Genomic DNA, 14,839 nt, shown 5'->3' with positions numbered 1-14,839 from the left:
GGCCAGGAATTAAAAAAGCAACAGATAGACACTCAGCTCCTACTGAACTGCAAAAGAATTTGGACCTCTAATCCATTTCTTTGTCTCTGGAAACCATAGCCTTTGTTTGTATTTTTAGTCTGGCCTTTTTCATTTTGCATGGATTCTTTAGTTTATTTCCTACTTAATTGTTTAGCTGTTAATTTTAATCTCCCTTTTCTGTATAATCACTTCCATAATTGTCCTCACTGTCGTTCAGTCTGAGACTGATCTCACTCCTATTTAATTCAAAGGCAATTCTGTTACTGAGTTTAACGTGAGGCTGATCAGCTTCTATTTTAGTAAATGACATTTTCTTGCAGAAAAAAAAAAAGTAGAGACAAAAGTTACAAGGCTGAATAGATCCTTGATACAAAATTATTTCATATGCTGAAGCAAATGCACCACAACCTTGCCAGAGATTTATTAAGGCAATATTTTTAGAACATTTTGCCTTTCCTTCAGTAGGACAACAGCCAGATTTTAAAGCCCCCTTATAGAATCAGGAGCAATTGTAATATCTTCTACACTACCCATGGATTAATTCTGAAAAATGGTCTGAAATATATTAAGAAATCTCTACAGGAGATCTCACAGCATGTGAAGAACCACTGTACTTAATTTATGTGAAAACAGCAGGATTCAATTCTCTAATGTTATTGACACTTAGGTTTTATAAGAACTGTGCTGGTGCCACACAAATTTTAAAGAATGAGTTAAAAGTCATAAACACGTGTCAAAAAATGTTTGATATAAATGAGAAAAGTATCATTTGAATGGATGAACTCATTCTTTGGGGCCAGCCTGTGCTCACACTGGGGATTTTGCCACGGTTAATAAAAACAAGATCAAGCTCTAGTGAAGACTTGTTGAGATAACACACTTTTGTTCATCATAATTATCCTTTATGCCCCCAGTTGGCCAAGAAAAATAGAAGGTGCTTAATTTTCAACTCATAAGTAGTCCACAGAAATCAACAGAATTGTCTACTTAAAGATAATTGTGCTCTCCGGGGCTAAACCCCCAGCATGGTTTATTCTCGCGTTTGTCACTTTTCAGTGCCTAAGTCTAATACGAAGATGCCACTAGGCTGCTCAGAACTAGTGTTCAGCTGCAGCCCAACCCTGTGGGAACTGCAGCTTCCAGCTCAGTACATGTCCAAAACTGGCTAATTATTGATGTTCCCAAAATGAATCAGTCTGAGTCTCATGAAGTAAGCTGGAGAGTGTCTGGAGTGTCAAGTCCTATGAAAGACGGATTTGAAAGTGGTGGTGTTTTTTTTTTTTAAGAATCCATTAAAATTGAGGTCTCGAGATGGTAAAAGTGATGCTTTTAAGAACCTTAAATCTGAGTGATTCCTCTGCAGGAACGTAATCTAAAAGTTTTGCTGAGTGAAGAAGAAATTGATAAATAAACCGAGCTGTTTCACTATCCCATTCAAATGACTGTTATTTAAAAAAAAAAAAAAAAAAAAAAAAGGTCACCTGGAGAGGTGATAAGAAGTTTGTAGCTTTTTATGCAACACATGGAAATTCTTTGTGCTGATATTTGGTTTTCTTTATTCTTCATTCCGAGTCTTTATTCCCGTCTTCGTGTTGTTTGATTGATATTGGTAAACTGGATTAGTATAACAAATTTAAAGCCGGAAGACAAAAAAAAAAAAAAAAGAGAACATGTAGTATATCCAGTTCAGAAGGCTGTTAATTTTTTTTTCCTTTCAACTTAACAGACAAGTAACATACCTCACTTTCTTGATCAACTGTATTTGAAATTTTTATTATTGCTTTCATGAGCTCGGTACCTTCCCAGGCATTCCTTGTTAGTTCCTGACTGTGTGGTCTTCTGAATCATAGAATCATAGAATCATAGAATGGTTTGGGTTGGAAGGGACCTTAAAGGTCATCTAGTTCCAATGCCTCTGCTGCAGGCAGGGACACCCTCCACTAGACCACATTGCCCAAAGCCCCATCCAACCTGGCCTTGAACACTTCCAGGGAGGGGGCACCCACAGCTTCTCTGGGCAACCTGTTCCAGTGCCTCACCACCCTCACAGTAAAGAATTTCTTTCTAACATCTAATCTAAATTGACTCTCCTTCAGTTTAAACCCATTACCCCTTGTCCTGTCACTACACTCCCTGATAAACAGTCCCTCTCCAGCTTTCCTGTAGGCCCCTTCAGGTACTGGAAGGCTGCTATAAGGTTTCCCTGGAGCCTTCTCTTCTCCAGGCTGAACAACCCCAACTCTCTCAGCCTGTCCTCATAGGAGAGGTGCTCCAGCCCTCTGATCAGCTTCGTGGCCCTCCTCTGGACTCGCTCCAACAGCTCCATGTCTCTCCTGTACTGGGGCCCCCAGAGCTGGATGCAGTACTCCAGGTGGGGTCTCAGCAGAGCCGAGTAGAGGGGCAGGATCACCTCCCTCGACCTGCTGTTCATGCTGGTTTTGATGCAGCCCAGGACACGGTTGGCTTTCTGGGCTGCAAGCGCACACTGCTGGCTCATGTTGAGCTTCTCATCAATCAATACCCCCAAGTCCTTCTCCTCAGGGCTGCTTTCAATCCATTCCTCACCCAGCCTATAGTCGTGCTTGGGATTGCCCCGACCCACGTGCAGGACCTTGCACTTGGCCTTGTTGAACTTCATGCGGTTTTGCACAGGCCCACCTCTCCAGCCTGTCAAGGTCCCTCGGGATGGCATCCCTTCCCTCCAGCGTGTCAACCACACCACACAGCTTGGTGTCGTCGGCAAACTTGCTGAGGGTGGACTCGATCCCACTGTCCATGTCACCGACAAAGATGTTGAACAGTGCCAGTCCCAGTACCGACCCCTGAGGAATGCCACTCATCACCATTCTCCACTTGGACATTGAGCCGTTGACCACAACCCTTTGAGTGCGACCATCCAGCCAATTCCTTATCCACCGCGTGGTCCATCCATCGAATCCATGCCTCTCTAAATTAGAGACAAGGATGTCGTGCGGGACAGTGTCAAATGCCTTGCACAAGTCCAGGTAGATGATGTCAGTTGCCCTTCCCTTATCCACCGATGCTGTAACCCCATCACAGAAGGCCACCAAATTTGTCAGGCACGACTTGCCCTTAGTGAAGCCATGTTGGCTGTCACCAATCACATCCTTATTTTCCATGTGCCTGAGCATAGTCTCCAGGAGGGTCTGCTCCATGATCTTGCCAGGCACGGAGGTGAGACTGACCGGCCTGTAGTTCCCTGCGTCTTCCTTTTTTCTCCTCTTAAAAATGGGGGTTATGTTCCCCCTCTTCCAGTCAGCGGGAACTTTGCCAGACTGCCAGAATGCATATGTAGTGGTGGTCAAATACTGGAAAATAATGGAACTTCTTTAAAAGTGAAACTTTTTACCTTTCATCAAGTCAGTCCATTTTCCAAGATAACCTTATTTTATAACTTTATATTCAATTGTAATTGTATTAAAATAAATTATTTAAAATAAATTCAAGTAATATTGTTGTTTATCTGAAAGTTAACAGTACCTAAAATAGTGTTTTTCTTTGTAAGCTTCATTCTTAGAGTGTACAAAGGAGACTTTTACTTCTTTGTCCAGAATGTTTCTGATGCTTTCACAACTTACTAATTTCCCCTTACTAACTAATTTTTCACCATTAGATGGCTTCTTTTATTCTTTAATTAATAATGAGTTGTTATATCAAATAACTTTGTAGGTCTGTTACACAGATATATAAATAGTAACCACTTCATCATTTGCATAACAAGGTGATGGGAAAGGTGCAGATAGATTTGTGTGAAGATATCAAACAGCAGCATTCAAAACGCAGGCTAGCCAGCTAAAGCTCAAAGTTGAGAGGAAATACGATTCAAATGGAAGTAACTTATATAAAGCTGGTAGGCTATCAGTGCTTATTAGATGATGGAAAAATAGTCTTACTTAAAAAAATAAAAGATCTTTAGCACCTTATGAGTAGGATAGGCTTAAAACAGAAGCTTTTTGTTGCAAAGGGAAGTTGGAAAGAAATGCTCCTGCAAGCTGAAAGCAGTGACTCTTTAGCTGAGCCTTTAAACCAACATTTGTTTAAACATTAATATTTGACAAAGGTGGATTTTTTTTTTTTTAAATAAACATCATATCTGTTCCAAGTCTGGAAAATGACCCAGAATGGTCTGTTTCTTTGTGGAGACACTTTCAGTGTTTGGTGGTCATCAACTGTGTTGTCCACTAAATAAATGATTTCTAGCTTTTTCAGTTATCACAAATAATGCACCTGTGAGAACTTCTATTAAGTAATTTATAAAAACCACAAGTTGCAATCATGGGTGCATACTTAGTATTTTCAAAAATAGACCCTGAACCAAAATAGTGTAGGAAGTATAAAGAAAAAAGAACTAGGAAACTGCATTTTAGTGGCTGCATAGACATACTGGATTGTTGTACACCAAACAGTACTATCTCCTTTGACAGTTGCAGGTTGTCTTTGAATGACAGAAAACAAAAAAGTTATAGGAGATATTAAATTAGTCAAAGCATCTTATTCAAAAAAAAGAAGTAACCAAGAAATAGAAGCAGATAATTGAAGGTATATCCTAAAGTTCAGTGAAGGCATGAGGAATTTTGTAATGACCTAACCTTTTAGGAAAATGATAAACAGTAGCTCTTGTTACACATTATCCTTCTATAGGAGCCTAGGAATATTTTCAGGTTTTGTGTCTTGTTTGGAGTAGGGATTCGAATGCAAGTTTCCTGTCTTCTACGGAGGTGTCTTTCCTGCTCATTTGGTGGGTTCTGGCAGGACAGAGATCTTCCTCAGCTGCTTCTGTCGAAATGCATCTTTAAAAACTTCCGACATGAGAGAATTACTGATCGATTATATAACATCATGGTCGTGGTCTCCAATTACTGGTGTTATTTTTATCATGTTCTTTCAAATGACTGAGATTTGGAGGTATAATACATTTAAGAATATAAATGGGCAGATACATGAATTTCAGAGGCTTTTGCTGTTTTCTAAATTTTTCATTTTGCTGCCTGCATTAATGAATTAGAGCAGACAAATTCAAGGTCATTTTCTTCAAAATTAAAAATTTATTTTCATCTGAAACTTACCATCTCATTCTTAGCAACAGCGATCTCATTTTGACAAAATCTCCTGGTATGTTTAAGCTAGATGTTTCCAGTATAGCCAATAGTTATATTATTCTAATTTGCACAATCCAGGTCAGGAATACATAAAACTTTTTGAACCAAACATGCTAGAAATAACATTTTTCTGAATATTGGGTTAGAAACATATTATGAGCATAATTGAATTTATTACTATTCCCAAGAGGCAATTACTGTTTCACTGAGAACAAAACAGAGTCTTATTAGAGACATGAAAATACCATGTATCTGTTTGCCAAATATATCACTAAACTGTACACAAAAGGCTGAATACTTATTAATAGCAGCAAAAAGACTGAATGCTAAGTATGGTTATCACAGCTCAACTCATGTGAAGTCAAAAAAAAGATGTAACTGGCTAATATGAACATGTTTATATGAAATGTATTTTTTAAATCACTCAGAGTTGATCTAACTCTGGTTTTACTGAAGTTATTAGCATAAAGTATGATAATGGCTAATGAGCAAAGACTTGAAAAAATATTTAAGTTAAAAATAATACTTTGCTGACCTAAATATCTATTCCCATTTTCTTTTGGTTATGGGTTTCTTTTTCAATACTGCATTCAAGTATGTCAGAAATTGGCAGAACTCATGTGGTTTGACTCTAATTGCCGTTGGTACGTGAGGATCTGGGGAGACCCCTTCCCCCCCGCCCTTTGTCTAGTAAGGATATATCAAGCTGTAGCCCTATATGTAGTACGGGTAGCACAGGCTTTATTAATAGCAAGATTAACCATAATCAGTGAACTATACGTTCAGGATCAATATCACCAATGCAACAGATAAACCAAAACATTAGGCGGTAATAAAAAGTAAATATATACATACGAAAATCTAAACGGTCTTCTCTATGTAATCCCAACATTTTCTAATAACGCACACGCTGAATTGCATGCAGACACCTGCTCACAGGACGCGTGGGTTTCTTCTGGGGGTGCGGGTTCCCCTATACTCACCCATCCCGTAGGAGATGTGGGGTCTCTACCTTCGTGTGTGTCTCTGCAACCTGGTAACGCCCACGCCAGTGAGACAGCACCCCCCGAGTTCACACGTGCACGCTCAAGGTGTGTGTCCCTGTGTGGTGCACAGTGTTATCAGGTTTTGGGCATACGCCCTCTCAGACAATTTTGGGTGTCCCTTTGCATACGCTCCTCTTTGCCAAGACCCAAGGTGCCTGTTCTGGGTGTACTTTTCTCTCACTAATTCACCATTAATGACCATACATGTCTTCTTTATTTATTTATTTTTAGAAACTAGTAATTTTATGTCTCTTATTGCTTTATCGATATTTTTGTGAGCCGTATCTTTCTTTTCTTTTCCACCTTGATACCTAGTCACTATGCTTACTAAAAATCAGAATTTCTATTCTACAGAAAATTTGGGGAAAAAAATACATTTTGAATACAAAAATGGAAATTCTGAAGACGTTTGTAAAGGCAAAAACTGGATAACATGTATTAGAAGTGAAACATTTAGATTATTCCTAAATTGATCTTAGATCCCGAGTTGTGTACCTTACTACTGCACCTAGTTTCTCATCAATATGCATGTCCTAAAGTTACAAATTAAAAATCCCTAACTCTCCAGAAGTCAGATGTGAAACTAGGCTGATTTCCAATGAAAAAAATTGCCTTTAGGTCATCTAAAGATTTTTTTTCAAAATCCTCTCTCAGAATGTCCTGGCTTCCACAAATGAGATTTTTTTTTTATATCAAAAACCAGCTCTGCTGGCCAAAGATGCATGGTCCAGAAGGCCAAAAGAAGGCTTCTTTTTCCCTTTTCTAGCTTTGCCTTCCCTGTCTTTAGCTGTTGTCTCTCCCCCAGTTTTTCCATCTGCAATATACAGTGCATTTTATTTTTGCTTCTTTGTTCACATTTGTGCAGTCTCCCTTTTCGACAGCTGCCCCAGGTGGAGTTTCTAGAGGGAGGAGGAGATTGTTTCCTCCTCCTTGTGATTTCTCAGGCTCTCAGATTCAGCTGTAGGCTTCCAGCTACCTGCTGTGCCTCTCACATGGTCTTCCACCTGCTACGCTCTGTAGTCTCCGGTCCCTTTTGGGGGAAGAAAATAGTCTTTTCAGGGCAGACAAGCTTTCAAACAGCCAGACCTTCATCCAGGGTAATGAAAAGAGAAACTTCTGAAGAATGAGAGGGGGCCGTGCAGAGCTTGCTACTGCTCTGAAAGTCACAGGCTTAGCTGAAACCAAGTCTGAAAGCGAGGACCTACCTGCAAGGATGCTATGGGCAGGTGCGGAATTGCACAAGAAGCTTTTGTAACTTCTGTTCTATCCTCCGTGGTCAATGTGAGTTTTTTCTATTAAAAAAGAAGTCATTCTAGTTTTTTCTCTAAAGGCATCATGTCTTTTTTAGTTCAAAAATATTTTGGTTTTGTCTGGGAAGCTCACTATGAGGAAAATGTCTAGATAGGACTATGTCAAAGCTGTGGCCAGTTCACAGTCCTATTACTCCGTCATTCTCTGTAAGCTCACCATTTCCTCTTTCTTAGACCCATATTGCGGGTATTATCTTTGATTCAGGTCTTGTCCTCGAGGCCCGCCCACCAATGCTAAGTTCCTGTCTCGCCATTTTGCCTTCATGATGATTTCAAAGTCAGCTTTTCTTCTCTTTTCAGAATGCTCAGGGTCTGCATTAAGGGATGCACACCTCGCATAGTACAATTCCCTCTTAATTAGTCTGAATAACACCTCGATTTCACTCTTAAATTCTGTTAAAAATGTTGCTGTTAATATTGGTTCCTTGGGTAGTTTTTATAGTCTCAGTCTCTTGTTTTCCTCCACTAGTTCCTTCTGCCTGCACAGAACACAATAAAAGTGAAAAAAATGTACAATATTGTAACTGTGTTGTGTTTTTATATATGGGATAGATTGTTAATTCAGAATCCAGACTTGTTATATTTGGAAAGGGGATGGAGGGAGGAGAAAAAAAAGCAAGAAAGCAATGAATGAAACAATTCTGAGATGTCAACATTTTTGTGAAGTTCTTTGAATATTTTTTCTCAAAATTTTGAGAAAAAAATTGACTGAAATGATATCCACATTGTCTAATGAAAATTAAACAGCTTTGTCTTTTTTTTTTTCTTTTATATATATATATTTAGGTCCGAACATGGATTCTTACAGTGGGATACACAACTGCATTTGGAGCAATGTTTGCAAAAACGTGGCGAGTTCATGCAATTTTCAAAAATGTAAAAATGAAGAAAAAGGTGAGGGGAAGTAAACTCTTTTCTTGTTGCTCTGTTAATATAATTTTCTGGTTTGTTACCTTTCCTGGATGGCCATACCTAAGCTGACTCTGTTCATGCGTTCAAACATCCTGAATGGTTTGATATTGGGGTTTTTTTGGTCTCATTTTTAGTCTCTGAGAGTCGGAGTCGAGCAGCAGCCCTTCAGTCATTTTTAATGAGAGGTGGACAATGGAGATGGCTGTAAACTTTCAAAGTGAATTTGGATCCTCACTCTTACTTAGTACGTTGTTTCAGCATCCAGAGGTCTCCTTCTGGTAGATTCACAGCTGTTATGAAATGTTTTCTGTATATGTCTGTTTGGGATGCAGGTTAACCACACAAGTTTCTGATGGGTTGGTAAGAGGAGGCAAGAGAGAATGCTGCTTAAACACTATTTCTAATTTTGATTGATATTGCATAAGCTTACCCTAAGAGTGATCAGAATTGAACCACAGTAGTCATCTCCAGCATTTTTGGTACAGAGCATTTTCTGTAAACAATTAGGCTCAGCTTAGGAGTAGTACAGCACTTCATGTTTGGATTGTTCATTCACATTCACTTTGGATTGTTCGTTTGATATTTTTCCCATGGAGCTTCTTTTAGCACATGAAGTGCTTTTAGTCAGATGGTTTTATTTAAAAATGGGAAAACTGGTGAATAGAAATAATTTTGGTAGAAAAAACATTAAGAGAAATGTGCATGAAACAGAGAAAAAAATAATATTATAGTAATATAGAAATAAGAAGTAGTGCCAAATGCAGTTCCTATATGCAGCTGAATAATTTTATTCTAATAAGCAGTAAAGAGTCATTTACGCCCAAAATAAGTAGAACAATATTCCAAAACTTCATCAGATACCTCTGTTGCGTGCTCACAGAAGAGCTGCATTTTTTTTTTGTTGGGTTTTTTTGTTTGTTTGGCTTGGGTTTTGTTACAACTATGTTACTGTTTCTACAGTTGCAGCATGCAGGGAGTTGCTGTCACCAGGAGACACAGCTATCCCTGGAATGGTTTGGGTTTAGACAGACAGCGAGTTAACTCAGTTTCTGAGAGGATTTGTGTCTTAGGTTATTGAGGAAGCGCGTGCCACAGCTGGAACTGGACCTAGCGCTCTGGCATCTTAACAACACAACCACCTAGCACTTCCCTCTACTATTTGGTCATGTCGGGTTTGCTTACATATTTGTTAATTAAGTCCCCAATATCATTCAGTGCAAAAAATAATGAAGACTAAATGACAAATATCTTAAAATCAAGTAAAATTATAAGAAATTTCTGTCCTAGAAATGGGATACTCTGGACGGAGGGAAGTGGAGACCACTCTTTCTGCACCTGAGCAAAGAGCCCACTGTAATATATCAGTTTATGCTACCAGAGTCCAGTATATATTTTTCAAAAATCTTAGACTTCCTGTATTAAAGACTTTTCACTCAAAGCTGAGCCAATATCTTACCTTCTTGAAAAATGAAATTTTATATTGCAAAGATGTTTTCAGCTATCTTGGTACAAATCTTTGTGAATTAGTGAAGTTACACAAGATAATGTCAGTGCAACACATAAAGGCATTTACTTAAGAACCTTTATTATCCTGAGAATTTTATCATTTCTGCAATACATACTATTCCAAATAGGAATGAACAGATACTTCAGTGGACTGTCGCTAAGTATTTGCTTTATCGTCTTTTAGAAAACATTTCATTTTAGAACTTCAGGTTGCTACTCAATTTCATTGTCTGTTTTTAAAACATAATCCTTAAATTCTGTATGGTGCCTGTTCTTCCACAGGCCCATCAACAACTGCAGATTGCAATCGGTTATTCACAACTGGATGTTAAAAGTAGTTTAAGATCAATTAAAACATACTGACCAGTATAAGGGAGATAAACTTTCAGAAATCTAGATGCTTCGCTCTGAGTGATACTGGAAACATCAAGGCTATTAGGGCACTTTATTCTATATTCTGAAATTAAGTAAATAATGCATTTTGTTCTGTAAACTTTAAAGAATGGCTGTTCCACAGAATTATCTTGGTTTGCTTTATTTGGATATCCCATTCTAGAACACAAGCATGAATCATAAAAGACAACAGTTTTCTTAATGCAAAACAGATTAGCTATCCATGATAAATGTTTACTAGACATACATTTTCTGTCTTTGATTTGCGAGGATAGCTAAAACAGTTTTTAAGAGGTTATTGAAAAACGTGGCATTCTTTACTTATGTCTTACAAGAAAGACGTTTCCATTTTCAGTAGCTGTAGTTCACAGACAAAGCATTTTGTATCTATGGAAGCATAGACAATAGACATTTTCACAAACAATATCTAAACTGACAAATAAACAAAGGTAGTGCTGCATGAAAAAGCACATTAGTGTTTTTTGAATTAGCTGTGCCATGACAGAGCAGACTGGCGTTTCAATATGAGGAGTACAGAGTTCCAATATTATTTAAGTGCTGTGGATCCTACTTGTCTGTGGTTGCTTCAGTTTCCACCTACATATGACAGTAAACTCTGACATTTAGGTATACCACTTTTGCCTGTCATCCTGGATATTTTCATCAGGAAAAGTTTCCAACCAGTGAAAAATGTTGGTTCATTCATTTCATGGAAGTGGGTATTAAGTAAGGGAGAGAAGAATATAATGAGTAAATCTATTTATCTTCATCAGATAGGGAGAGCTTTCTTCCAAATTTTTACCGGACACCTATCTTAATTGTACAACATAGCTTTGTGAAAAGATGAGTAGATTTCTCTCTCCTCGTGAGGAGATTTATAGAATTTTAAATAATAATACACTATCGCTCCATTTTAGTGCAGTGGAGAGTGGAACTAAATTATATAGGATGTCTTGAATTAGGTGAAGTTTTTTGTTAACTTCTGTTTATAAAGCTCTCACAATTCTCTTATTTTCACCCATTTATACATCTAGTCCTTTGTTATTGGAAAGAAATAAACAAAATTCAGAATACACTCCTTCTGCTATCAGGCTGCTAACTGACAATTTTTGCATGATTCCCAAAGCTCTGTTACCATCTTTGATCTTGCTAGGGCTCAAAGGAAACAAATTAAAAATGTATTAATTTTAGCTGGATCTGAAACAGAGGGATGCAAGGGAATCAATTTTTGTCAAATGAAAACTACAAAATCAGTAGGGGGAAATAAATTATTTTTGAGTTTTAAGGAGGTTGGTAGAGATAATGGAAAGTGGAATAGAATTAGTATTAAAAAGAACTGTAACACTTTTATAATTGAGATGCATTTCTGGTTTAGATACATCTCCTTTCTGTTGGTTTGGGCAGCAGAATATCTTCTGCTCAGTGAGAGGTGGGGACTGCTTTTATGTTTCCCTCACCAGCAGAGGAAGACTGGCAGTGGATAAGAGGAGAGAGAGGAGAACATAAGTGGCAGGAGAGCATCTGGTGTTCTGGAGAAGCTTTAGCTAGCTGGACTGTTTGAAGAAGCCAGCCCTTCTGGTAAAATTTAGAAGGTTGTGAAGCTGTTTTTTTTAATAGGAACTGCATTGTCTTAGGTTTTAGGGGGCATTAAAGCAGTCCCACGTAGTGATTACTCCTGCACAACTCCAGTATGCCAAATAAAGACCATTTACTTTTGACAAATACCAGAATAGTAACAAATTCAAAGCAGTGATTTGAATAGGGAGAATCTTGGGATTATAGACTGGGAGAAGAAGTTGAGCAGGGAGACTGTATAAGAATTCCTGGAGAGTTAAAATAAGATTGAGAGCCAGCAAAGAGTTGAATGGGGCAGGGAAGGCTCTAAGAAGTGGTCAAGAAAGCTAAGTATGGTGAAACATAGAGCCTGAGTTTGAGATTCAAGTGACAAACTCCATCTGAGGGACTAGGTCTGGTTTAAAATTAGACTAAGATTGAAATTTAAAGGCAGGATGGCAGGCCTGAAAAGTAGGGACATAGTCCGGGAAAGGAACATGGGAGTGGAAAAGGAATAAGAGGCAAGAAAAAGTTGAAATTAGGACTGGCTGGAATGGTTGCACAGAAGTGTGGGCAGAGCATAAAAACTGAACAGAGGATTTGAGGGTTTCACTGCTCCTTTTTCTATTACTATGTATCTGTAAAACCTACAGGCAAAATATGTGCCTTCTCTTCCCGCTATGCTGTTGTACAGCTCATGATAGCTACTGGTTACTCTTTTAGCTCAAGCCGATGAGGTGTGCAAAGATCTAAAGGTTCCTTTTGCTGATGTGTGCAGCTCTCTATAATTGAATTCGCTTTCTTTTCATTTTCTTTAAAAAGAATGGGCTCATTAAAATGTTAAAAGGCTTATGTTGTCGCTTAAAAGTGAATCTTTGAAAACGTACAGCATACTAGGATCTTTACAATGTACATTTGTTCCCCCTGTCTGCATTATTAGGACACCAGTGCAGCCTTAGTTTTCAACAGGATGCCAGTGTCACGGAGCAGACACAGTGAATCTGCTCTGGGCATGCAATAGGACTGTATAATAAAAGAGGCAGTTTTCTGTTGCAGTGTTTTTCACTTAAACCAGAAAAAAAAATATATATAATGAAAAAGGCAGTAGGAGTTTTGAGAAAGGTGCTCTCATGGATAAGACAGTTAAGTGCCAACATGAACAAAAATAATTAGTTGCCAGAGTTATTTGTTATGCTTTAGAAATCTCTCTGAGCACAGTTTTCAGAAAAAGGATAGCTCTTCTTTTTGAGAAGCAAATGTGTTACCTGAGTGAAGCAGAGCTGGAATTCTCAAACTTTTCAACTCGTTGCCTTCCCACTCCATTTTTTAACACAAATTTGGCCACCCCACCTCCTTAATTCATATAGTTAATGGTCCATAAACTCAGGTGTGTGGAAGACTGGAAGGGGTAAGACACCATCCATGCTCTTTTTGGGGAGCGGAGCACCTGGGTTGCTCTGAGCAGCCCCTGACCCCTCCAGTCGGGGCGGGCAGCGGCTGGCTGCGTGCTCTCACCCCGTGGTACCAGCTGCAGGGAAGCTGTCGGTACCTGCAATTGCACGGAGTGTCCCTGGGGGAAAAAAACAAAAACAAAAACAACAACAACAACAACAAAACCCAAACAGAGAGAAGAAAGCAGCTGGAGGCCACACACTTACGAGCTTATGTGCTACTGCCTTCCCCTCACGACTTGTCTGGTTATTGCTATCCCCACCCCTCATCCGGAAACCTCTGCGAGAAAGTTTATAAAATGAGAGTAAGCTCTAGTTATAAACTTTTCTATAGGTTTTTCAAGTCACCTATGGGACTTAGAATTTATTACAATCTATAATCTTTCTCACAAATGTCCTAAAGAGGTTTTAAAAAACATACTTGTTATCTTATTCATTTAAAAATGGACGAAGCAAAGTTTAGATTAGATTAGATTAGATTAGATTAGATTAGATTAGATTAGATTAGATTAAATTGACAGAGGGTTTAGGTCAGAACCTCACAGGCCACATTTTATTTACTCAAATGCCTTCGTAGATGTAGTTCTTTCTGTATTAGCATAAATATAGATCATATTACCTAATCATTTCTTTCTGTAACTGCTGCTATAAAATGTTTTTCCAGGTCAGTTTTCAGACTGTAAATATTTATACTTTTCCAAGACATTTTTTTCAATCTAGCTAGAGCTTTTTGTGTGTATAACAAAAAACTATATGCTGGATTTCCCCTAGGATACACATGTATTTCACTAAGTATATATGAGAGATCATAAGTCTGAAAAATAGACAGGATTCAAAAATTTGCTTTGGGTAACCATACCAACAGTACAACAATCTATTAGGGGCCATCTGCTGAAAGTGAACCAGCATATGGATACCTAAAGAAATGTTCAGCATTATTGTTCAGTCTTTGAGAGTAAGAAAGACGACAGGGGTTTGAAATTTGCTTATGTTTGGGATTTTTTTTTTTTTTTTTCATTATGAGTATTTACCACTGGACCAAGTAATCCATGATACTTACAGTGCAGTGTAAATTATTCAGGTATAGCTTCATGGGTTATTAATATACAGACATAGTACTTCCTAAAGCGATATAAGTTGAAACCAAATTATTTTATTACTTTTTTCTCCAAATACCTATAACTATAAATTTTAAGTCCAAAGCTTCGAAAATAGTCAGTGTAATCCTAGAATCCATATTTAGATGTAAAATAAGCACCCTGTTTTTCCTAAGAGCTGATCAGCCAAAATGCCAGCCAGGATACAATAGGAATCACATTTCTAAAATTTACATTCATATAAATATGGATCGGGGAGCTAAATCTCAAGCTCCTGTCACAGAAAGAAGTTGAGCTAATGAACTGTACATCTAGGAGAAAAATCTGCTTTGGAAGTAATTTATGTATGTAAATTTCTGCGTGGTACAGTTTGATAAGGCTAAACCTCAGCAGCAATGAAAACAATGAAAACATAACTGCTCATAAACA

At 38.1% G+C, this 14,839-nt stretch overlaps 1 protein-coding gene across 1 annotated transcript in view; it reads left to right on the top strand.

Moving 5' to 3' along the window:
* GABBR2 (gamma-aminobutyric acid type B receptor subunit 2) overlaps nucleotides 1-14,839 on the top strand; it is a 488,838-nt gene that overhangs the window by 324,476 nt on the left and 149,523 nt on the right. The window contains exon 12 of the mRNA XM_054817640.1: nucleotides 8,284-8,391. Coding sequence (XP_054673615.1) covers nucleotides 8,284-8,391 — 108 coding nt within the window. The remainder of the gene's footprint in view (nucleotides 1-8,283; nucleotides 8,392-14,839) is intronic.

The sequence above is a fragment of the Grus americana genome, chromosome 2 (genome assembly GCF_028858705.1).
Source record: "Grus americana isolate bGruAme1 chromosome 2, bGruAme1.mat, whole genome shotgun sequence".
Taxonomy (NCBI): Eukaryota; Metazoa; Chordata; class Aves; order Gruiformes; family Gruidae; genus Grus; species Grus americana.
The sequence above is the reverse complement of the archived record's forward strand: the minus strand, read 5'-3'. Positions and strand labels throughout refer to the sequence as shown.